This window comes from Parambassis ranga, chromosome 10, assembly GCF_900634625.1.
Source record: "Parambassis ranga chromosome 10, fParRan2.1, whole genome shotgun sequence".
Taxonomy (NCBI): Eukaryota; Metazoa; Chordata; class Actinopteri; family Ambassidae; genus Parambassis; species Parambassis ranga.
The window spans coordinates 7306539-7332457 of record NC_041031.1 but is presented as its reverse complement, the minus strand read 5'-3'; the positions used below and the strand labels follow the sequence as shown (position 1 = coordinate 7332457).

Below are 25919 nucleotides of genomic sequence, written 5' to 3'. Positions count from 1 at the left end.
TGTGTGTGTGTGTGTGTGCAGGGAGGCAGATGTGCCACTGAGCCCCTGATTGGCCTCTTACCCCAGAGACCAGAGTCAACAGATGGGGGGATCTTCAGAAACAGTGGCATCAGCAGAAAGAACAACCCCCTCATCGCCTCAACATACATTATTAAATCGAATTTTACATTATTTATAAATATATATATATATATTTATTTATACATCACCATCTATCTACCCTTCCAGTGTGCGCTTGTAGATATTGTATGCACCCCTATTCCTGCTCGCCTGGATTTGTCCAGATTGTGTGTGTGTGTGTACGCTCAACCCTGTGTGTATTTGTGTACCTACACAGAGCGCCCTTGAGAGTGGTGTGTGTCCTCCAGAGCAGATCAAGGCCTGTTGCCTTGGGGCACACAGACAGATCCATCCTCTCCTGAGCCCCACACGGTCACACTGCACTGGACAGCCACATATGGAGCTCTAAAAACAGGGAGTGAGGGAGAGAAAGCAAAGGAAAGCCACAACTACGGCAAAGTGCAAAACACCACTATCCACACACAATGTGGATAACGCAGGACAGGGGAGGAACAGACTGACCAAAAACTTCAGTTCCTTGTGCACGCCCAAACATATGGTTTCATCAGAGTTTTGTTAAATGAAAATTTAATTAGTAAAACAATGCAAAACATGTCAAGGCTAATTGCTACTTTTTGTTTTTTAACCACAACATCAGTGTTAGTGTACCATCTGGGTACTTGCCAGACACATACACAACACTTCCTTTCTGCCTTAATAATTAGTATTATTAGCTCATTAGCCACATTGTGTTTATCTGTGTATTTATAGTACAAACGAGACGCAATCCAAGCACACTGTGAGCGTACTATACAATGGCATACATCTATTGGAACTGAGAGGTGCAATAGTTTGTAATAACGTACCTTCTAACAGTCTAGGTGGCTGCAATGGAGTGAGTTGAACAAGGCCGGAATTTATTTTTATTATTACTTTTGCTAACTGTGGGGCCCTTTTTTCAGCTGTTGTAAGGAAATGTTTTGCTCTGCTGTTCTGTCTATGCTGAACAGAGCTGTAGCAGTGCTGCCAAGCCTGAAACCCTTGTGTTTACCTAGCTTTTTGTAGCGTTAATCGTGCAGCAAGTTCACTACTCATAAGGGGGATTTTGTACTACCTTGTTTGAGTGTGATGCGTATGTGTGTGGGGGCCCAGCATTCACTGGGGGGATCGTTCCAAGCACCCAGAGCCATGCAGCGTGAAGAGGACCCCTCAGAGGCGTCCGCCCAGGAGCCCACTCATAAATTACACCAGGACACATGTGCCTGAACAGCACTTTTTTTTGTGTGTGTGTGTGAGCGTGTGTGTAAGAGAGAGAGAGAGAGAACTTCTAATGTAAGAACATCCTATAAAAGTGTGTGATTGTGTGGTTTTTAGGGTGTGCAGGTCTTCAAACATTATTTTTTTTCTTCCTTGTTTTTCAAGACCATAAATGAAACATCTGTTGCATGGCAACCTTCCAGAAACACACGCACACGTATTTGTACATACTGAGAACCTTTCAGAATGACAGCGTTCCTCGGGAGCATGCCGACAACATCATTCTTTTTTCTTTCTCCTACTGTTAAAAAGGATTCGTGGGGGATGAGCTAAACATACACATAATCAAAAAATGTGCAGCTGGGAGCCTGTGAATTTCAGTGTTGTGTGTTTGTGTTCAGATGAGCTTTTTTATTTGTAGGTGAGGACAGTTTCAGTGTTTTGCTTCAAACTCCAGTGGAGTATGGCCTCCTCTTTACATGTGAAGGAATGACTAAACGGATGGAGGGAGGAGGATAAACGAGAGTGCTTGTTCTTCATTCCCCCGGCGTCTTGTTTGCCTGCTCCGCATGGAGCACTAGAGCCAAAGGAGAGGTGGTTGCTAGGATACAGGTGAACGGTTGGCATACAGGAGGGAAGACAGGTCCATCATTGTGAATGGCAACCTGGAGAAAGCAAGATAGAGGGGAAAAGGAAAGGGGTGGAATAGAGTTGGTGCAGAGAGGGCAGAGGGGAATGTAAAGGAAAAGGAGGATGGATCACTGTGGAGACGGAGCAAAGGGCTGAGCCTGATATGTCACTGTCAGCACTGTAAGGTGTGAGGGGGAAAGTGAGGTCTGTCGTTCGATGATGGGGAGGAGGAGCAGAACTGACAAGACAGCCAGGTGTGGAGAGGAGAAACCAAGAGGAGGCAGAAGGAGGAGAGATGAAGGAGAGCGTGGCCTCCTGAGGGTTCTGTCACCTGGAATAACTGTGGGACTAATGTCTCCTAATTGATCACAGCAAGCAGAGAACAGAGGGAGTGTGACAAAGAGACAAGAGGACAGAGAGGGACTGCAGAGGACAAGAGCAGGGAGGTGATGACAAAAGAAGTTAGAAAGGAGGAAGAGGAAAGAAATGTATGAGCCTCAGAGGACAACAAAATGTACAAAAAGAGCAAAAAGAGGAAAACCCGATAGAGAAGGAGATGCACTGTGGGTAGAAATGAGAGGAGGGGCCGCTTTGATAGATGAAAAATCGAGGACATGTCAAACTAGTTGTGTCCAGGTGGACTGTTTTCACATACCCATGCATAAACACACATGCAGTCACACACACACAGGTGTGCCCTTGACTGCAATGAGTAAACTTGCTAGCGGGCGCTTGTGTCACCTTTGCAGAAGTGTTTGGTGTGAATGTGTGCGTGTGTGTGACTGCTGAATTTGTCGGTTACAGTGGCATACTCCACATGGTATTGTCACCACTGATGAATGAGAGCGCGCGCACGCACATGCACGCACACACACAGACACAATGTATTTTTAGTCTTACTCTCAGCTCTCCTGTCTGTTGATTAAACAGACCCACACACACACACAGATACGCTGTCATCGACTGTGACCTTCATGCCTCTAAGCCGACCACTTTCCATCCATCATCACTGTCTCTCTGTTCCAGACTGATCACAATCGCTTACTGCCCATTCTTCCCAGTAGTCAGTGACTCAGTCCACCGCATTCATATTACTGTTTCCTTACATAATAACACATTAATGACTTCACAGCAGCACCATTTTCTACAAATAAAAGCATAAAATATCAACTTATATTTTGTCCATCTTTCAAAAGGCAATGCTGCACAGTCAATAGTTAGGAATACTCCAATACTCCAGGGCTTATTTCCACTTATTTATTTATTTTTAGTTTTAGACTAATGCAGTCAATATTGTATATTATCTGCAAAAGTAAAATCTAAAAGAAGTGTCATTTTCATTAACTTTAGCTTGCGAAATTGACTAACTTTTTATTTGCAAATTGCTTTTTTAGCTAATGTTATTAAGCAGCCAGTGACACACAACGATGCACCATGGGTAATCTGTTTCCTGTAATACTTTACTAGTTTGTATTATGTGGACTACAATTTATCTATATTAGGAATTAATCCTGGAAATTATGTAACAGTAAAACATCCAAAACCACAAAAAGAAAAGTGTCCTCTATGCATGCACATGTCATCTGTATATTTTTAGATGGAAAAAATATACAGCTGGAAGAAGTAAAACCAGTCAAACACACTTTTGCAGAACGTTCTTCTTCCCTTCTTCCTAATCATAATTAGAATTAGAACCACTTTCCTGGCACATGCTTATGAGAAGAAAATGTGCCAGACTTTTTTAAATCATATTTTCTCCTCTATTTTAAAAGTTTTAAAAAACAACACTTTTTACTTTTTAACACATTTTACCTGGTAAGCTGTGTTGGACCTGCAGGTCTCAAAATCTGGCCGCTTTCCAAAGCCAGCTCCTTGACTCCAAAGTCCCCTCTCACATTGCATGTGGCTTCCCTTCTGCTGATCCAATGCAGAACAGCTAGAGGTCAGGATGTGTCACTCATGCCAGCATAGGTGTCTGTGTACATATACATTTGGTGTGTGAGTGCATGTGTGTGTGTCGCTGTGTGAGGAGGTGAGGCACAGTTGGGCATATGGTGAATGCAGGAACCTGGGTATAAGGATCAGACGCGGAGCGTGTGTCCGCAGCAGCAGGGCCTGTCGTACTGATAAAGGTTAGGATCTTACCGCACGCTGCCAGTCCAGTAAAAAAAAAAAGGGCAGGGCGCGGCCAGGACCAAGCACAAGGTGCTATACCATCTGCAGCAGAGGGATAAATGGGTCATCTGCGTGGGTGAAGTAATACAAAGCAAGGGGCACAGTTGCTAAAGTGGTAACATCAATGTTCATCCGTTGACTTTCTGTTAGTGTACCTGGAGTTCTGTGCGTGCTGTGGAGGAGATGATCTTCAAAGCTTTGATGTGTGCAGGATTTACAGCCTAACTGATCTCATTGCTGAGCGCTGTTCATTTTGCCTGCATTAACGTGCATGGGCTCATTTCATTCATTTATTTCCTCATTCATTTATTCATTAGTGTGGGTCTTATCTGGCCCCAATCGTTAGTCCAATTAGGCCCATGGTGCTTCACTAGTCGTGTTTGAAACAGGAGATGGATGGAGGCGAAGTGAAAGAAGCTGCTGTCCTCTCTTCTTATTCTCTCTCTCTCTTATTTTCTTGCAGTTTCTCCGTCTCTTGGCCTCCAGAACGTACTCCTTCTCCGTCATTCGTCCTCACTCATTCTCTCCCACTCTCTGATCTGTGATAAGATAGGATAGTTCCTCATATCCTGTTTCTAATACAGATCGATGAGAGGGAAAGGACTGAGGTAGGGAGGGATGAGACGAGGCAGAGTGGGCTGATGTGAGGGAGGGAGGGTCAGGGTAGAGATATCTGAAGAGGAAATGAGGATTCAGAAAGGAGGACATCACTCAGATTCACATCTCTTTTCATTTAGCCAATCAATGCCTGCGCACACGCACGTGTCTACATCTGCATCAGGCCGCCTCAATATTTCAGTGCCAATAAGGAAGCCATTTTGCCTGTGCGATTGAGTGACTTTCTCCCTGCTAGACGCAGTTTTCTGCAGGTGTGGGAGCTGCGAGCAACTCGCATAACCTTTTGTGTTGCAGTCAATTACAGTTCAGTTGCATCAGCTGGGTGAAGAGGTCCCGCTGGGGGTTGCAGTGTGTGTGTGTGCGCTTGTTGTTAATACCATGCAATTTTCAGCATGCATACGCAGAAACACACACACACGCTCAGAAGCAGACAAATTGTCTCTCTCAGTGTATATGACCCCCTAAGGGCAGCAGCCAACCGCCGCCCCCGTCCCTCTGTCTGAGACTCTAAATGATCTCAGCAAGAAGTGCCGTCAGAACTTAGCTGAGAGAAAGGGCAGCTTTATTTATAGTAAGTAGCGCACAATAAGTTGATATTGTGTGGTAAATTCTAAGAAGTATCCCAAACACCCTGAAAATTGAGGAGCAGAGGCAGCTCCTCAGTCACGCCAATATTCACACTGCACCCATAGTGCAGCAGAGATGGAGAGGAAGGTGCGAGACAAAGACAGAGGGAAGGTGATTTCTCTCACTTCTTTTTGTGTATATGTGATGGGCAAGAAGCTGATAAAGTGAGTGAAGGCCTCGGTGATGAAGGGAGGAGGCAAAGCGGCTTCCTAAACCAATTAGAAGGCAGGACTATGGCGGAGGACGGAGGGACGCGGGGGGGCTGGTCTCAGCTACAATTACTGCCCTAATTGAGGTCAGAATTGTTAATTTAGTGGTGAATTAGAACAGTTAATATGCATTCATCAGGATGGCTGAGGGAGAAGGCTAACGTGTTGCCTACGTACGCAGACGCTCGTGCTTTCTGTGTAACTCTAGACGCATTGCAAGAGATTACATACAAAAACATGAAAGAGGCCACTCTGCAGCTTTGGTTCAATTAGGGACATCACAGCTGGTTCAGTGGAAGATGCTGCTATTTAAATAAGGTTGAGATCAAGCTGAAAGGGGTGAGAGACGTGGGAACAAAAGGGGGGGGGAGAAAGAGAGAGAGAGGAAGAGAGGGAGAAAACAAATTGAACAGTTGGAACATGTTCCAGAGAACAGAATGATGATGATACAATACTTTCCAGTCGGGGGACACTCGGTGCACAGTCTGCCACAAAGTCACCTTTCTCCATCTCTGCCTCTCTCCTTTTTCCTCTCATGCAGAAATCCATTTACACCCTTTAACTCTGAGACATATAAATATTTCTCCAAACATGCACATGTGCCTTGTATATCTGTCTGATCGCCTGTGTTGTGAAGCACTTAATGTCAGAGGATGAATCACTCCCATATTTTCTTACCACAACCAGTCAATGAACACAGGGCTGCTCATCCCTTAAATCTCTCTTCTCTGCTTTGCCATCCTCTTCTCCTTTCCTCATTTTATCTGTGGGGGCCTTTATTCATCCTTCCCTGCAACATCATCTGTAGCCTGTTTTCCTGCTTTTTTTTATCCTCAGGGGATTTTATATGTTCTTTAATATTCTCTCAGTTCTTGCTGTCCTCCAGTATTCTCTCTGTTCCTCGCTCCTCTCCTCTCCAGTGTTGAGGTTTGGCCACCACCACCTCCTGCTTTTCATCTCACTTGTCCCTCTGTCTATCATGGTTTTTTTCCATGTCACAGGATCACATGTGCTGTTGCTTTTTCAGATGCTGTCTTTTGCAGATGATACTGGCAAGCACTTTGCCTCTCTGAATTATGCATTGAGATTACATAAAAACCTCATGAAGCTATGGATCTATTTTTAATCCAACTTGAACCTGCTTCTCTGTGATCTATCATGTGTACATACGTGTTTGTGTGTCTGTCAAAATGAACATGAGTGAGAGGACAGAGATTAAATAGAAACAAGGCCCAAGTCAGACTCTTGTCCCCCACCCCAACTCTGTCAGTCGAAATCAATTCAGATAGGCTTTACTGGCATGCCATTTAATAAGGCCTTCCAATGCAGCTTGAAAACAGTAATTACGGCAATTATGATCCGAAAAAGAAAATGCTTAAAATTATGGCAACACAAAGCTAAATACATCAATTTCAGCAGTTTCATTTTAGCTAAAATTACACCCTAACAAAGTTAGAAGTATTGTTAAAATGAGGGATGGTACAAGAATGATAACAAGTGTCTGTCTTTGTCTCTTTCTCTTGTCTTTGCTGCTCTCTGTTTCCTCCCCCCAAAAAAACCTGTTGACAAAGCATTGACTGTTGTCACTAAGGTGCAAGTGTGCCACCTATTGGTCAACCTTCCACCGCAACAAGGGGGGGAAAAAGCAGTCAGAAAGGAAGAACTGATTCAGGAAAAGCACACATGTGCAAACCAACACAATGAATAGACGCACACAATGAGCTAAACCATAGGCCTGTCTGATGTGTTCTTGGGGGATGACCTAGATTGAGAGCACAGTCACAATAGACTCACAATTGCTTACTGTCTTCAGCTGATTCAATAGGCAATCTTTTTATCGACAGCTCCCAGTGATAACATCTTTGCGTGTGCGTGCGCCTGCGTGTGTGCGCGGATGCGTGTCTGCGTTATCTGCGAGGAAGGAGAGGGGAAAAAAGATAAGAAGAAAAGAAGAAGAAGAAGAAGAAGAAGAAGAAGAAGAGGGGAATTAACAGCTAAAGACGGAGAGGAATGAAGGTCAGCGATGAAAGGGGAGAGGGCAGGAGGTGGAGGGGGGTCTCCTCTCTCTCTCTCTCTCTCTCTCTCTCTCTCTCTCTCTCTCTGTCTGGCACTGTCTCTTGTTTTCTATACAAGCCCCCACCTCTCCATGAAAAAAAGAGCTGACAGTGGAGGCCGGGTAGCAGCCAAGGTGTCAGCGCTTTCCTTTGACCAGAAGCGAGGGAGAGGGAGAAGAGAAGAAACATTAAAAAAGGAAGAAACAAAGAAACAGAGCGAGGAGAAGAGAGAAGAGAGAAGAGAGAGGAAAAAAGGTGGGACACAAGGGTGAGAATGAGTCTGCCCCGACAGCAAATCCTACAGCCGCATCCACACCCACCCTCCATCTCCTTCTTCTTCTTGCAACTTTTACACTCATCCCTCTGTGTGCAAACCCCGGGCAAGTGCAGATAGAATTTGACAAGAAGGAAATTGATTCCCAGGCTTCAGATGCAGGTGTTGTGTGGCTGGTGTGGAGGGGATAAGGCCAACGCCGAGAAGCGTGAAGTAACACCTGCATGATGCGCTGAACACAATCACACGTCAGTGTTCATGTGTGCGCATGCGCAACACTGCGGGCGCACTGAGTGCACAACTTAAATATTCCGCAAAATGTGTTGATTGTTTAAAAGCAGAGAGATCACAGCGGTCATTTATAACCAACACACAACACCAAAGAAATCACTGAACCCGCACTCTGTCTGGTTTCCTCCTGGTTTTTGGTGTGTGTGTGTCTGTCTGTGTGTGTGTGTGTGTGTGTCTGTGTTGGCAGCAGGCGTAAGGATGGGAAGAGACGCGAGGAGAGTAAAGAGCTGACAAAGTGAAGAGCGAACACACTGGAGCAGTCTTATACCACCGACACACACAATAACACACAACAGAGGACAAAAGGAGAGGAGAAGGGAAAGGAGAGTCATAGAGCGTTGTCTTCAGAGAGCAATCTGTCACTTGCTCTCTGTGAGAAGCTGTAAAGGCTCCCAAATAAAAGCGGGGTGGGGGCTGTCACGTTGAAACGCGGCTGTGAAGGGGTTGAGGTGAAGAATAGAGGGATTTTTATGGATTTTAATTGTATGTTTTGTAGGATGTGCCACGGGTCTTTGTGCTTCAGCTTTCCTGAGTGCGTTTGATTGATACGCATCAACAGAGTTTAAAAGCAGCGCGCCAGAAAAGCTACAGGATTTGCCGTATAAATGACAGATCACGCTTGAGAGGGCTGGTCTCTCCTATTTCTCATTTCCTGGCTTGATGAGCTTTCAACTGGCTGTTTTTTTTTTCTTGGACTTGTTAACCATTCAGGTCATACTGCGTCCTCACCATCACAGAAACCCCTTTCCTTTTTTCTCACACCAGCTCTCTGTTTGTCTCTCTCCATCTTTTTTTGTGCGTAGCGATCAACTTGCTGGGTTTGACATGGCAGCTGAAGCCGTCCGACGGCCCCGTGTTAAACAACGGACTGGGAGCTGGTCTGCCCGTCAACAGCGATGTGGCCACACTGCCCTCTGGAGGCAGAGGTATGAACTACAGGACATGCACGCACACATTTGAAACTGCCTGTAGGAGACACACAACAGTAACAAATACCTAAATAAATAATGAAATATATCAGTAAATATATTTTCTACATCTTTTGTTTACATAGCCAGATAAAGAACTACACTCTGATATGCAGTTTAATGAGGCACACTGTATGACAAAGCTGGCAATGTGCCATATGCAGACTGATTATGTATTAATCCACAGCTGCTCCACACTAGATCACCATTAACTTTGTATTTTTGACCTAGTTTTGAAGACCTATGTCCAACAAATTATCTTGAGATGGGTGAATGCAGCAGTCAGAAAGTCAGAAAGTTTCGAGGAGGTTGACACTTGTCAAAAAGGGAAAAAAAATCACAGACAGCCTTCTCTTTTATGGCTTCTAAATGATCTATCTGCTGTATAAAACACTAAAAACAGGCTCACACAACTGAAATATTTATAATAATTCACGATGCAATGCTAGCTGTGCGAGCTGTTAAACCACTCTGCTGAGTTAGGTTGATGGTTTCAGTCAGCAGTGAGGTAAAAATCCCTTCACTCACCCCCCCCCCATCCTCTGTTTTAAGGCCCCCATGTGGTTTTCTATCTATTCTTCTTTCACTCGCTCGATCTCTCTCTGTATCTCACACACATACACACAAACACAGAGTTTGTACTATAGGTACATGTGGGCTGCTGCTCTGTGTCTGTATTCTGTATTAATGAGAGGACTGTTGTGTTGTGTTCCCCAGCCGTCTAGGCCAGATGCTGCTGTTGTTCTCTCCATTGTTACTTTTTATTTCTTCACTATTCCTCGCACACACACACACATACACACGGTCTTTCTGTGTCTGGGCTTGAAACTCTGCTGTTAGATGAGTGACCTGATTGCAGGAAGCTGTGTGTTTCCCTGTGTGTGCCTGTCCGCTTCTGAAATCTCTGCTCTGCAGTTCTAGCAGCCAAGACAACAGAGTCAATAGTCTTGCAGGCTTTGATACAGGGGCAGCATTTTACATAACAACACCAAAGTAAACCGACAGTTTGCAGAGCTAATGGTGCACATCCTTTAATATTCAGTGGCTGTGGATTTTTATGGCAGATTATTTCCAGTAAAACTGTGATGATTAACTATTGACTTCTCCAATCAATGCATATAATCACAGATTATGCAGTTTCTTTTCCCTTCGCTCCAGGTCCCTGGGCCGGCCGGAACACCAGTATAGACACGGGCAACATGGAGGTTGGGAGACGTGTGACCCAAGAAGTCCCCCCAGGAGTTTTTTGGAGATCCCTGCTTCACCTCAGCACACCCCAGTTCCTCAAGTTCAACATCTCCCTCGGCAAGGACGCCCTGTTCGGAGTGTACATCCGCAAAGGCCTGCCTCCCTCACACGCACAGGTACAATCTGTACGAGCAGCTCCACATCTGGGGTCACGCTTCTGCTCACAGAATTATTATTTTATTCATGATGAAAACTTCATAATGAATGAACAATCTTCATAATCGTCAACTACAATGGAGAATACATTTAAAAAAGCTTGCCTGTTTCATGGGACATTTTAAAATTAATTTGTAATTCATTATAATAGTTGTTTGAAAAAACTAATTTAGACTAAGATTTACACTTAATTAAATTTCACAGTAATGTAACTTTTACTGCCTTGTATTAATTAGAAACTACTCAATTAACAATGAATTCGATTTGTAGGAAGGGATAATTGCATTCAGATAACGGTTTCACTGCCTGGCCCGAGTTAGGCTGTTTGCAGTCAGTGCTGCTACGCAAAAGTAAAAAAAAAAAAAAAAACAAAGCTGCTCCTGAAGAACAAACAGTTCCGTGGTGCATTTTTTATGCTTCTCTGGCAATTTCCAGACTTTAATCTCTGTTTTCTGAATCATATATTTCATTATTGCACCTCCATTGAACTCCTTCTTCTCCTCTGCAGTACGACTATATGGAGCGCCTCGATGGGAAGGAGAAGTGGAGTGTGGTGGAGTCTCCGCGCGAGAGGAGGAGCATCCAAACCGTGGTCCTCAATGAGGCGGTGTTTGTCCAGTACCTGGACGCCGGTGCCTGGCACTTGGCCTTCTACAATGACGGTCGGGAAAGGGAGACGGTTTCCTTCAGCACAAATGTCATGGGTGAGACAGCAATTGTTGTTGTGGCTGGGTGGAGGGATTGCAGCAGTGAAAGGCAGTCTGGGAGATAACATGTGATTAAGTACCAGTGTTTAGATGGTGGTGAGAAAAGAGAGAATGAAAACCACTAGAAGTGACACCAGTGGAAAAAAAAAAGAAAGAATGCTCCAGTTCTCGGTGACTTTTCCTTTTTACTTTGTAACATTTGTTGAGCCATTGTATCATTTCTATTGTGTGTGTGTTTGTGTGCACAAAAGAGGATGAATTCCCCTGTTGCTGCAGTAGAACATATCTAAATAAAACAGCGCCACAACCTTAACTGAATGATTTCAGCATCCCAAATAATTTCTGTTGTGTTGGAGCTATGAGTGTAAGAAACATGGTGGGATGAATGGAAAGAGTCAAGCAGAGTGAAAGAATCCTTCACTGTCAATATCTGGGGGTAGAGCTTTCAGCAGTAGGAGTAGTGGAGAGAGATGGAGAGGCAGAGGCGGTGAGGGCAGAATTAGAGTGAGCAGTGAGAGGGGGAGCTGGAGGAAAGACATAATGGTAGGGGCAAAGCTAGAATGGAATGAAGTGGAGTGAAGGATGGGAGGAGGAGGAACTGAAGAGGGGAGTGAAAGAGAGAGTGGCATTAGGGTAAGAGGAAGACAAGGGGCTTAGATTTTTTTGGGGGGGAAATGGCTGAGGACAGGAAAGAGGGGAAGAGGCACTGAGTAATACTTTGTGGGAGAAAAGTGGAAACTGGAAAAAGCATGTGGAAAGGAGAAATGCCTCCTTATGATTAGCATCCTAGTGTCCCTGTTTTCCATACACCAAAGTGTTCTCTCCTGTATGTGCGTTAAGAGGTACAGCAAGTAACACAGAGTCCAGCCAAAATCTGCCTCGCTGCACCTCACCTGGATGAAGTATTAATGACCTTGGTGGAGCCGGTCTGAGATGAGGAGTAAACAACCCAAACAAGGAAAACAGAGGGAGTTTGGAAGGGTGCAGGAATGTTGGTGTAAAGTAGGGGAATAATACGGCGTGCAGAGAATTGGCAGATGGGTAATGGATACCATCTTGAGAAATGGCTGATTCAAAATGCATTATCCCCACACAATGAAGTATTGTGCAGAAAAGGAATGCATGGAATCTTGGCGTTCAGGCTCTTTTTTATTTTGCATTTGATGTCCATGACTATGAGACTCGGAGCACATTCAGTCAATTTGTAGTACCTTAAAGAATGAATGATGCCAATGATTTAATGGAATGCTTTGATGCTTGCCATCACACTCTCTCACTCCTCTCCTCTCTCTCTCTCTGTCTCACTTCATCTTCTTCACAGATTCAGTGCAAGAGTGCCCGCGCAATTGCCATGGTAACGGAGAGTGTAATTCTGGCGTGTGCCACTGCTTCCCAGGATTCCATGGCATGGACTGCTCCAAAGGTATTAGCTGTTTACAAATGTGTTTTCTTCCATCAGAAAAAATCTTTGCTGCCATCTAATTAGATGAGCAGACACATTTCAGCTCTGTGCAGAAAGTAGAAAGGATTAGGAGCAGCAAGATGGCGCATGGCCTTAGGTGGAGCTGAGACAAGATGACTGATGATGAATGGCAGCTCCCCTGGCTAACGACTCCCTGGCTCTGTGCTCACCTGGGATAGACAGCTTTGATGAATAGTTTAGTTACCTCTGCCTGTAATTACTCTTTATGTCATTGGCACTCTCCAGCCCCTTAACCACTCTATTCGCCCTCCAGGCTGCGCGGTGGGGTGCGGACGTGTGCGTGGGTGGGCAGTGTGGCTTTTCGCTGCTTTGAGAATCTCTCTAATTGTTTTTTTTTACCTACACAGAATTTATTCCTCCTTTTCTTTCTCCTTTCAGCGGCATGCCCTGTGCTGTGCAGCGGCAACGGCCAATACGAAAAGGGCTCCTGCGTGTGTTACAGTGGCTGGAAAGGACCCGAGTGCGATGTCCCTGTTACGCAGTGCATTGAACCTCTTTGCAGCGGCCACGGCACCTGCACTGATGGAAACTGCGTGTGCTCCATTGGCTACAAAGGGCAGAGCTGTGCAGAGGGTGAGAGCATGAGCCGTAATGATGTTGTGATCATCGGGGATGTGTGATGGTTTTATGTGCGTCAGCTGTTCCTGCCTTTGAAATAAGCATGGATGTTTCTAACACAGCAAATACATCTCACACCTTCCACACACTCCCCTCCTCTAACTCCAGTTAGACAGCTCATCATGACATAATCTTATGGTGAGTAAGTGTCCGTTCCCGCCATATATATAGATGAAGTATGATACCGCAGCCAAACACATCAGAGATTTTATTAAGGGTTGAAATCTCTTCTATTGATCCTTGTTAAGAAGGATCAGCATGCCACATTCTCAGTCATCAGAAAGCAGCAGAGAAAAAGAGGGGGATAAAAGATGGGAGTGAGTCAGGGCGGCGAGAGGTGAATATGTATGAAGAAAGAGAATTAAAAAAGAAGAGAAAAGAGCGTGCCAGGGGTGAAGATGAAGTGAGAGAGAGAGAGAGAGAGAGAGAGAGACAAAGGCGAGAAAAAAGTGACAGAAGAAGTCAAAACACAGGGCCTGAGAACAAGGTCAGCATTTTCTCTCCTTAGCCTCATTTTTTTTACTCTCTATCTTCCTCTCATCCATTTTTCCTCCTCTCCTCTGGTCTCAAATCTGATATTCATCACAGCAGAGTCCCTCATACAATTTACCTGAAGTGCCGCGACATGAAAATCGATAACTGTGATCCGGCATTTCTGCCAGGCAAACAGAAATGGAAGGGTCGAGGTTATGTGTGAGCGTGCACTTTTATTAATATGTGTGTGTGGAGGGGTGCAGCAGGGTCAGTCATGCCTGAGGTGGTGGTGACGATGGTGGTGGTGGTGGAGGAGGAGAGGAGAGAGAGAGAGAGGGAGGGAGGTGTCACATACAGGAGGACAAAGAGAACGAGAGCGAGAAAGTGTGAGTGACCGGGACAGAGCAATGAGAGGAGGCCTGAGGAGGGGTGGGTGGGCGCTTTGCCGGAAGGAGGTAATTTGTCAAATTGGTTTTCACTCACTGCTCGGACTCCAAGCTGCCTGTCAACCTGGCAGACTGACAGTGTCAGATTCTCCCCCGTGTATTGGCACATACACATAAATGCATCCACACGCGGGCAGACACTCACACCAAATGATGTGTCAGCGAAGCTCGCTGCTCTTTCACAGTGATGCACATTCGCTGTTATGGCCCAATTATAGACTTAGCTATTCATTATCTTGTGTTTTAATTGCTTTAGCAATATGCCTGGTAGTATTTTCTTTTGTTTCATTATCTTTTTGTGTACACAAAAGAATCAAAACTTCACTTTCTATAAAAACTATTTGATTCCATCATCAGCTTTGATGTGACCTTTCTTAATTTTTTGTTATTTTATATTTGTTTATTTCTTCTTCTTTTTTTTAAACCATGATGTATCTCGGGCTTTTTGCAGTGGATTGCCTGGATCCGACGTGTTCCAACAATGGCATCTGTGTGAATGGGGAGTGCCACTGTAAGCCAGGCTGGGGAGGACTCCACTGCGAGCTGCCCAGGGCCCAGTGCCCAGACCAGTGCCACGGCCACGGTGCCTTCATACCAGACACAGGGTTGTGCAGCTGTGACCCCAACTGGATGGGACCTGACTGCTCCATGGGTAAGCCATGACTGTCCAGGTGTCAGAAACCAGGCATCCCTACATATTTTGTGATCCCAGGGTGCTCAGCTAATTAATTTTATTTTGGACAAAATCTCCAAAACTACAAAAATTGCAGCAACTGTTATATATTCTGAGCCAAACTGGAACATGAAGCCATAAAATGTGGCAAGTTTTTATTGTCGAGACTATATAAAATCATCTTTCTCAGTAGACTGTCAGTGACAATATGGCTGTGACTTCTTTTTATTATTATCAGGGTGGTGCTCAAAATGGTCAAGGCCAAGGCTCTTGTGTTTATATAGCAAATTTAATTTTAGTGGGCATTTCATAAGAGAAGCAATGTGGTATAAATAAAATATAAGAAAACGTGGCAAGAACAAAAGAAAGGAAGAAAAAAATAATGAAAACACAACAAAAACACAACAAATACACATACTCCACAGACACAAAACAAACTCAGACACACACACACACAGATCAACCAATCATTAGTTCATCAGTTGGAAGACCATTACAGTACATAATGCCCTGCGTAGAAGTATGATTGGACTACACTCAGTGAGCATGTCACAAATGCACTAGGGAACCAAACTAATTAGAATTTTTTTAATTGATTATGTATTGCTTTGGGAACCAATTAAAGAGGACAAATCATTTTTTTAATTTTTTCATTGTTTTTAAACATAATTATGTGTCCCCTGAGTGTATAGAGACCCACAAAATGTAACCACTTGTTTCTTTATTTTCTTTCCTTAGCTTTTTAGGTTTGCAAACCCATATGATGTCACAAGGGGATAAGCCCTACCCCTAGCTTAAACTCAACTCAAACATGTAGGGTTTAACTACTGTGTATATTTTCTTACTTGTCAGGTTATGTGTGTAAACAGCAAGGCATCTTTCAGAAAAGCATTTTCACCTAAAGCTAGCAACACTGAATCAGGGCATTTGGAACAGAGGTTAAACCAGGGGTGTACAGGTCAGCATATTCTGGGGATCATGTACATATATATAAATATATTATATGGGATTAGAGGGTAAGGGAGGGTGGATGGCATCTTCAGTCATTTTGTGGACCCCAAGGTGGAGTAAGATGATGGATATGTTTTGTAAAAAGTAGCCGAGCTCAGGTTTAAACACCTTTTAAAATTAAATACGCAACCTTTACATGATAACATAAAACCTTTAAGCTCCCACTGCAGGAGAGATGGCAACCTCCGTCGTGCCATCCTGACAATGTCTCCCATCTCTGGAGCAAAAACAGAGCTTCAGCGTTTGTCATGAGAGAAGCCATGCTTAGCTTTAATAAAGACAACATTGTTTCACACTGCAGGATCCCCCCAGCAAGTGTGTATCAAAACGCCTGTACGTACTACATTCCCGGCCCACCAGGGGTCCTGTGTACATGAGCGGGATTGTCACATCTCACCACATGCACTGTCGCTTCCTGCAAAATCCGAGCCTCTCAGACAGTGACTGTAATGTAGGCTCAGGAAATAAACCCTCTTGCCACAAACCTATAATCGCTGGTTTTAATTAAAGGTGCATGATGGAGAATTGTACTTTGTGTAATGTGGATTTGATTGTTTTGCAGCTTAAGGTACTCTCTCTTTGCACTTTCAAAGCTAATTTGAAGTCTCTAATTGTCACATGAGATAAAGTCAAGCATAAAAGCCATTTAATTTCCAGGCTGAAATGGCGTTAAAAAAAGTATATAAGTATCAGCAATGTTTCTTCACTGTTTCAGGAACTATACACATACAAATGCATCTAATGCATGTTGATTCTGATTGGGTAATAGTATACATTATGCTGTAAATTACAAATATCACAATAAAAAGATCACAAAAACACATTTCTTAAATGTGTCTAAGCACATTGTCTGTGATCTAAATCTTTCTCACTTTTTTCAGAGGTGTGCTCGGTTGATTGCGGCACCCATGGAGTGTGTATGGGCGGAGCTTGTCGCTGTGAAGAAGGCTGGACTGGCGCTGGCTGTGACCAGCGTGTGTGCAACCCACTCTGCATCAAACACGGAACCTGCAAGGATGGGAAGTGCCAGTGTCACCAGGGCTGGAACGGGGAGCACTGCACCATTGGTAAGAGTCTGTGTGTGTGTGTGTGTGTGTGGGCGCATGTATCTGGAGGTGTGTGTTTGATGTGTGTCTATGTGTCAACACGTGGGTGTGCACAGTAACACCAGCACCCAGTCAGACTACACTGGGAGCTCCTTTTATTATTTTGTTAAAGGAATTTAGAAATGAGAAGTGGAGGCAAAAGGAAGGCCATAAGGGAATTGAAGAAGGGGGCTGACGTGGAAGGTGGGCGAATAGAGAAGAGGAGCAAACTTCTTTAAAGTGGGGGTGGGAGGATTACAAAAGAGCAGGATTTAGCTGTTTTTAGGCTGCCTCTCAGCTGCAGACCCCAGGAGTCTTAGCTTTTTTATGGCCTTTGAAACACTAAAGTTACGTGATGAAAGGCAAAACTCTTAACCTCACTGTGATCAAAAAATAACACATTGTTTGTGTATGTGTGTGTGAGGGCACGTTGTGCTTAAGTGTGTGAGTGTGTGTGAGTGTTTTTGTCAATCACTGTCTCATATTGACATCACTGTCACTATGGATGGATGGGTGCCAGCTTTTCTTTGATTCACCAGCAGTGCTTTGAGACACAAAGTCTCATTTCCTTGTCACCAGAAGCACTATGCCCGCAATCTGATACACACATACACCAAACAAATACACACAAAGCAGCACATATATATATATATATCTATACACACACCTACACACACACGCACAGCAGCACATACATATGCACAGGGGAATAACAGTTTATGATCTCCCCATTTCCCCCATCTGAAAGTAGGGCAGCTTTGACTGCAGCATCAGCCCAAGATGAAAGAGTTGTCAGGCCTCAGCTTGGCGCAAAGCACACTTCACTAGCACCAGACACTCTCAGTGTTAGCTTATCTCAGCTTGCCTGTTATTCTTTTCAGCTCTGCATGATGTTGCTTGCATTTATTTAAAAAAAAATACTCTCCCCATCTCTTACCTTTTGCACATTTTCTCCCACTGCAGACCATGGGAGCATGGTTGACAAAGCAGGTACCGTATCTGACTCTGGTGTTTTGTTTCTTAGCCTGTGGTGGTAGAAGCTAGCTGCTGCATTTGTGGGTTTTGGCCTGGCTTGGCTCTGTAGACTCTGTGGTGCTATCTGTCCGTAGATTAGGGTGCCGGCCTCAATGATGACTCCCCTACATGAAGTGCACTTCCATTTACAGCAGTGCACTACAGCAGGGTCAGCTGTCATTGAGCCTTGATGTGTCGTGGGGTACTGTAGAGCCTAGTGTGGTATCAGCATTGTTGAGGGGGCTGTGCTGTGAATGTGTGGTTGTGCATGCGTGTAAGCGTGTTCCTCTCAATATTTTCCTAAACCTGAAAACACAAACACATAACACTCAGGTATTCTAGTCATGTATTGCGTCAACACAGCTGCTTCACACGAGGAGAAAATGATGAAAGTTTTGAGGTAATTGGTGAATTTCATAAGCCACTGATGCAAGGCCTTAATGTGGTGTCAAAAACTACAGAGCTGTTAAGTGTGTGTGTGTGTGTGTTTACATTTGGGTGTTTGTGGGAAGAGTCGCAGCCATAGTAGAGTGACTAATGAATTTATTTTGTGTGCACGTGTGTGTGTTTGATCGTGCGCGTGTGACTTAGCAAGTATACAGTAGCCTCTTAATTCCAGATTTTCTATCTTTTTATCAAACAGCTCAGTGAGATCACACAAAGATAAACAGAGTAATGGGCGAGGTTAAGACATCGATGCAAACAGAGAAGGGTGCAGGTTTAGGGTGAGTTGTCTCACATGCACAACAAGAATGCTTAATAGTTATCCCAGCAGCGGAACTGCTGTTGGGTTGCAGAGAGCGGCACAGATTGTCTGACAGTACAGGTCCCAGGAGCACCGTTGAGAGTGTCCTCTCAGCCTCTGCGCTTAATGGAATAGCTTTCATTGTTTTATGAAGAGCCAGCCCAGAGAAAAGGTAAATTGCAGGGTTAAATAGGGAGCAAGGGACGGAGAGAGAGAGAGATGGAGGCAAAGGGAGAGGCAGAGAGACAGCACTAGGAAGATAAAGCAAATAAGTTACCATATTTTCCGGACTATAGGTCGCACCGGCGTATACGTCGCACCGGCCAAAAACTGCATAATAAAGGAAAAAACCTATAGATAAGTCGCACCGGACTATTAGTCTCACCTATCGGCTCAGCTGCACGCACAGGTTCCATGAACGTGCACGTCACCTATGCTCGGAATGCAAAGTGTGGAGCCGGAAGAGAACCGTCAGGCGAGGGACAGAACAGCTACCATTATATCTGTAATGGGACATTAGGACACACGGCTAACTAATGTATATTTTTTATTTTATACTATGTATATTTTTTCATAAGTCGCATACCCAGGCAAAGAATGAAAAAAAAGTGCGAAGAAAACACGGTAATTTCTAAGGTAGCCTGTTAGGAACAGGATTGAGTGGAGAAAGTTACTTGAAACCTATCTGTTCTATCTTTTAGCTGAAATCATGGATTTATGTAAGTGACCTTTACTTTATGACCTTCAGTGGAGACAGAGCTGGGTACAGGTAGAACTTGTTCTAGTACAATGTCTTGACTTTTTTTATATACATTTCTCTCTCTCTCTCTCTCTCTCTCTCTCTCTCCCTCTCCCTCTCCTCTCAATTCATCCTTGGAGTCTTACACAGTATCTGTCTAGTTTTATACCCCACCATCCACACCCTCAGACACGGCATACCACACAAGAGTGTGTGTGCTGACCCATAACCCAAGGCAATTTCTTCTCCTTTTTAAGGGGATTTCATCAGAGTCCAACTACATTACTGGGGAGGGTGGACTTAATAGTTTCTGAAATCCCACTTTATTCTAGTTAGTATGAGGGGGTATCGACTGGGTCCTGGCATTAAAGAGAGAGGAGCCTCACGTCGGCCTACCCAGGCAAGCTAATCAATGCCCACTATGGATTGTCCTGTCCGGGTGCTTCATAAGTATTTGGCTGCTTTAAATGGCAGCTCCATTTAACAGGCAATCACTGCTAACTGCCTTTGTTCCCTGAGCTCGATACTCGGGGACAATCTATTCCAGCCTGACTGTTAATACAGCATCATGAGCAGTCCCCTGATGCAGAAAATGGTAATAATTAAAGATAAAACCTTTGATTTGATTCCTCTTGTTGAGCTCAAGCACATTGCTGTTAAGCTTCTCTGCCTCCCTCTCCCCGTCCTAAAAAAAAAAAGATGGCGCAGTGTCTTTCTCAAAGTCCTTTGTTGACTTTCCCTCATCGTCTGGTGGTTGAGACATATGATAAAATGCCAATCGGGGTGAAATGCCTGTTAATTTAGCTGCTGCCACGGTTTAGATTGCACTATTTATATTCATAATGCATGGCTTTATTGATGCAGCGATTTGTTAGAGGGCAAAATCCTACAGTGCAACTTGAGTGAAAATATGTTCATTAATCTACTGAGCAGGACTCTGTGAAAAGCATTTCATATTCATAATCTCTTACTGGGTTATTTTGTCCTCCCTCACAGTGCTACTGAGTGAGAAATGTCAGGTCATATCTCCAGGGTGTGTCGCACTGGGTGTGTGTGTGTGTGTGTGAGCCATCCGTGCATGCACGTATTGTTTTATCAGTCAACCCTGTCTTTTCCTCCCTCTCCCGTGGGTAGACTTAAGAGTGTCGCATCCCGCTCCCTCATTTATTGAAGAGGAAATCACTGTGACAAGTTTGTTTGGGGCTCTTTGTGCTGCTGGAGAAAACATTGTTATTGTGTGTCATCATGCCTTTTTTTTCTTCTCTTTGAAAGAATTTAATGTGGCGAACACACAGTCTTGCATTAAAGTAGGAAAGGTATGATTTAGAGTGATACAGGAAAATGACAAGATGGTCCAAAAGCTAAAGGATTTTTTTTTTGAGGGGTGGGGGGGGGCATTGATGATTGTCTCAGCATGAATGCAAATTATCCAATGGGATATAAAATGTCAGAAGCAACTATAGTGTATTTCTTGGCATCTTGTTGCTGTTCTATGGACCAAATTTAGTGAAATTATGTTAATGTAGAGGTAATTCTGACAAATGAAACATCTTGGTGTGATTCCATGACAAGGACTAGATGAGAACATTGATTCCATCCCATATCTGCCTGTTATAATTCCAAGCTGGAGTTAGCAGCGGATTGGCTCAGATTAGCATGAAGACTGAAAACAGGGCGTTTGAAAACAGAATTAGTTAGACTGGCTCTGACTAAAATATAAAACAACTTATTGTTTTATTGGGGGGTTTATCTATGAAACTGTTTTTTGAACAAGCACAATAAAAAGTGTCTGCTGGTTTCCTGGCAACTGTGCAGTAACAGGACTCCATTGCTGCCAGGCAAAGAAAATAGTGAGCCTGCTCATGAAAGTATGCAAAATAAAAAAAAAGCATAATATTCACACTTTTGTTTTTGGTACAGACGAATAAATTAGAGGAAACCGTAGACTGTAAGATGGACGTCACCCATACACACCTCAAGTTCGGCATAGTGGAACAGTCTCCGTTAAACCAAATATGGACACAGAGCTGAGGCTGCAGTGGGCCGCAGGCAGGCATCTTATGATGTGAGATGGCACCTTCAAAGCAGCTGCAACTAAATTTTGTCTCATTTTAATCCTTGCGTTATTTAAATGAGAGTTAATTTCCTTATTGTTATAATAGGGAAATTTAGCTGTACCTGAAGTTAAGCATTTTAACTTGGAGGTTTATGGGGACTGATCACTGTAGGATCCAGCTTGTGGCCACTCAAGGAACTGCAGTTTTTGCACGTGTTTATTTCTCTGAAGTTGCTGCTTGGATATGACACGTTAATTAGCAGATCAGTTTATTTCTTAATGGTAATAATACATATGATGTTGTTGTATGTCTTTTCTAAGCCAAATAAACACACAAATAAAAAAGTAATAGCAAAAAGATTATTTTAAAATGTCTGTAGTGAGAAGCCATCAAATATTACTATGAAAAAATGTCCTCCATAATTGCAAATTCTCTTATCCAGACTGCCTTGAAATGTCTGCTCTTCCTTGCCTTAAAGTCACTCATGAGTTGAGGGTGCCCTTGCTATGCTAGTTACAGAACTTACTTGGCTCCGGGGCCTCAGATTCTAGTATGGCTTTTTTGCATAAGCTAAAGTGAAGGTTTATTAGTTCATAGACTGCCTCCGCACACACACATACACACATATGCACACACATGCACACACTCTGTCAAACATAATCTCATTCTCTCATGAGAAAGCATTACTCTCAGGCCATCAGAATCCCATTACCTACACTGAATCATAAGTAAGAGAGAAAGAGAGAGAGACTGTGAAGGAGAGAGAGAGATGTTTGGGTGGGGCTCTATCCAGTAAGTGAATAAGGTGATCCTTCCACCTCTGTCCACTATATGTATGCACATGTTGGCAACCATCGCTCAGGTGTAAAGACATAAATATGGGAAGGCATGCAGGAAAACTGACTGTCAACCCTGATGATAAGCCACCAGTATGTGGTTAATAAACAGTGTGAGACTCATTGATCAATGACCATGTGACCGTGTGTGTGTGTGCGTAGGAAAGCGTACCTTCATCGATGATAAAACAAACCAGCTTCACTCTCTTTCTCTCCCTCTCACCTCCCTCTTCCCCTCCCCTCCTCCCCCCAAATGTGTCCTCTTCACCCAGACGGCTGCCCTAACCTGTGTAACGGGAACGGCCAGTGCACCATGGGCCAGCAGAGTTGGCACTGTGAATGTCAGACAGGCTGGAGGGGCCCCGGCTGCAGTGTTGCCATGGAGACTTCCTGTGCTGACAACAAGGACAATGAAGGAGGTGAACTGGGGTGTGGCGGGGGGGAGCAGGAAAAAATTTGGGGTAGAGCTGTGCAGAGCAGCCTCCACTGTCTCTTGCAAGAAAAATGCTTTTTGAAAGGAAAAAATGATGATAGAGAAAAGTAATGAATGAAGAAATAGAATTAAGATAGAGGTCTCCTGAGAAGAGCCCTCACTGTGGATGGTAAAATTAAACTTTCCTCCTTCAAAGAAACAAAGACTATCAAAATATTAAATCGACAAAAGGAAGAGGGAGCTTTGTTGCCTTCCTGACTGCTCTTATACCAACATTTCATCATTGCACTTTCCTTCCTCTATCAGATGGACTGACAGACTGCATGGACCCAGATTGCTGCATTCAGAGTCCATGCCAGAACAGTCCCCTGTGCCGGGGATCCCGGGACCCTCTGCAGGTCATCCAGCAGAGCCCCATGACCCAGCCCCGGGTTCGTTCCTTTTACGAGCGGGTCAAAATGCTTGTGGGTCGAGACAGCACCCACATCATCCCTGGAGAAAACCCCTTCAACTCCAGGTGAGGCAGGAAAGACACAGAAAACAAGATGTGTCAGCTTACATGTTTCTTTTTTATTGTGTTTGCCAATAATGTTACGTAAAAGTCCCTGAGCATGCCTGGGAGAATGCATGTTTAGAAGATTTGACATTTAAGTGAATATATGTGTACCATGAAAAACATATCCTATCTTTAGGATCAGTTGCACAAATATCAAATAGACTTTGAAATGGTTCACGGAGCCTGCCAAGACCTTAACAAATCCCACAGCCAAAGGCAGGCGAGCCAAGACTCCCTATAGCTTCAGCAGGGCTGTGAAACACTGTCCATCCTGCTGATTTTCGTCTGCATATGCGTATTAACACATGCCAACATCAGAGTTTCAAAGGAAATAACTAATCAAAGTGAAACGTTTATGTTATTTTATGTGTGTGTATCTCTCACATATACACACACGTACACGTTGTCATGGTTTGTTTACATGATTGACATGAGCTCATCTAGATGGTGTGGGGGAGTGGTTGCTGATTGTTTCTAATTAATGAGTGTTGGAAGACCAGGGTAATAAATGAATGGGCAAATTGGATGATTGAAAGATGGGGAGATTAATCAGATCAGATGATGGATGGTAAGGAAGACTGGGCTGATAGGTTGACTTTCACTCCCTCACTCTGTCTTCTTCTGTCTTCTTCCAGCTTGGCATCTCTAATCCGGGGTCAGGTGTTGACTACAGATGGAACCCCTCTGGTGGGGGTGAACGTGTCTTTTGTCAACTATCCACACTACGGATACACGCTGACACGGCAGGATGGAATGTATGTACAACAGCTTCCCGGCACTCCTTCCTGAAATCTGGAAACTACCTCACCAAATTGGATGTGTGATTAGACTGGATTAGATTAGATTAGATTGGATTAGATTAGATTAGATTAGATTAGATTAGATTAGATTAGATTAGATTAGATTAGATTAGATTAGACTTTTGAAGCCACACATAATTAGATACAGCAAGGAAAGAGGAGATTTCAAATAACAGCGGAGTAAATGTATACAACACAAATGGGGATTGTAACATTCTCCAAAGTGAAAGTACAGCACATTAACATTTACATTACAGTGAATACAGTGAAAGAATGTGAAGAATATGCATAATGCATTACACAAACTTTGTTTAACTTCATAACTGATCATGTTTTTCTTCATATTATGTATAATTTTGTGAAGGAAACGATACAAAATCTGCTCCAACCACATTTAAATTAACCTTACATTGCTTTATTTTTCTTTTGCAGGATTTCCCATTGTGGTTTGTTTTAACTGTTATTAACAAGTTGTATTAAATTTAAGGCTGGCTGACCACCCTAACATGTTGTCACAACATTTGATGCACTGATCCTTTAGACTGATCTTCACACATGCAGTTTTGTGTCCACTGTTTTATATTCCTAAATCAATCTTCTCGTCTAACCAGTTCTTTGCAGCGTTTTGTTCCAGATGTACCAGTACCTGAACTTAAATGGATATTTAGATTACCTCATCTTTAAGAGGCAGTTACCAGTTTCATGGTCTTATGACTTGAGTGAACACCTTTGTCTGTTTAATCATGTTGGGGGCTGTTTTCTTCCAGTTGAAAGAGGCTCATGGACTCAGTGGTTCCAGACACTTCTGACCTTTTCTGTCAAACATAACAATTGTGTTTGTGACCTTTTTCTGCGCTAACCATTAGCCCGCAGCAGTTAACCATAATTTGGTGACAAAAGGTTAACGGATATCGAGTAAAATCCCTTCAATTCTGAGACAGGTGTCTAACATTATGTTATTCGTATTTCAGACCAAACTGATGTCTAGACTGGCCTTCTAGACAGGATAACATGTTGTGTGTTTATAATACTATAACAAATAATGTGAATATTTATTTCAGATGATTTATTGTATTAACAGTGTGTATTATATCAGAAGAGGAGGAAGCAGAAGTAACACTTATATAGTGTATAAGTCCAAATAACTATCCATCCACCACAGCACTACCCACCTGTACCTCATTCCATCCTCTTCTCACAAACCTCTCCAGGTTTGACCTGATAGCTAATGGCGGTGCATCACTGACTCTGCGTTTCGAGCGAGCCCCCTTCCTGAGCCAGGAGCGCACCGTGTGGCTGCCCTGGAGCCAGTTTTATGCTATGGACACTCTGGTGCTTAAGACAGAAGAGAACACGATCCCAGGCTGTGACCTGAGCGGCTTCGTCAGGCCTGACCCCATTGTGATTGCATCCCCTCTCTCCTCATTCTTCAGCTCCAAGCCAGGGGAGAAACCCATCATACCGGAGACACAGGTGCAGTACCCCTGACCTCTGGCAGCCGGCTAAGCTTCCCTCTGGTTCCCTCGCTCTCTTGCCTTTCTCCTGTATGCCTGTCTTTTATAGCTCTCATTCTCCTTCTGCTTCCACAGTTCCCCCCATTTATTCCCTCTTTCCTATTTCTTTATTTCTTCCATTGTTTTTTGCACATTTCTTGTCCTTCAGCCATCAGTGGAAG

General features: G+C 43.8%; 1 protein-coding gene across 1 annotated transcript in view; it reads left to right on the top strand.

Moving 5' to 3' along the window:
• tenm2a (teneurin transmembrane protein 2a) overlaps positions 1-25919 on the top strand; it is a 140866-nt gene that overhangs the window by 101833 nt on the left and 13114 nt on the right. Inside the window, exons 6-16 of the mRNA XM_028415633.1 lie at positions 8999-9121; positions 10322-10527; positions 11076-11271; positions 12596-12697; positions 13136-13330; positions 14747-14947; positions 16861-17046; positions 22728-22874; positions 23195-23405; positions 24080-24199; positions 25456-25717. Coding sequence (XP_028271434.1) covers positions 8999-9121; positions 10322-10527; positions 11076-11271; positions 12596-12697; positions 13136-13330; positions 14747-14947; positions 16861-17046; positions 22728-22874; positions 23195-23405; positions 24080-24199; positions 25456-25717 — 1949 coding nt within the window. The remainder of the gene's footprint in view (positions 1-8998; positions 9122-10321; positions 10528-11075; positions 11272-12595; positions 12698-13135; positions 13331-14746; positions 14948-16860; positions 17047-22727; positions 22875-23194; positions 23406-24079; positions 24200-25455; positions 25718-25919) is intronic.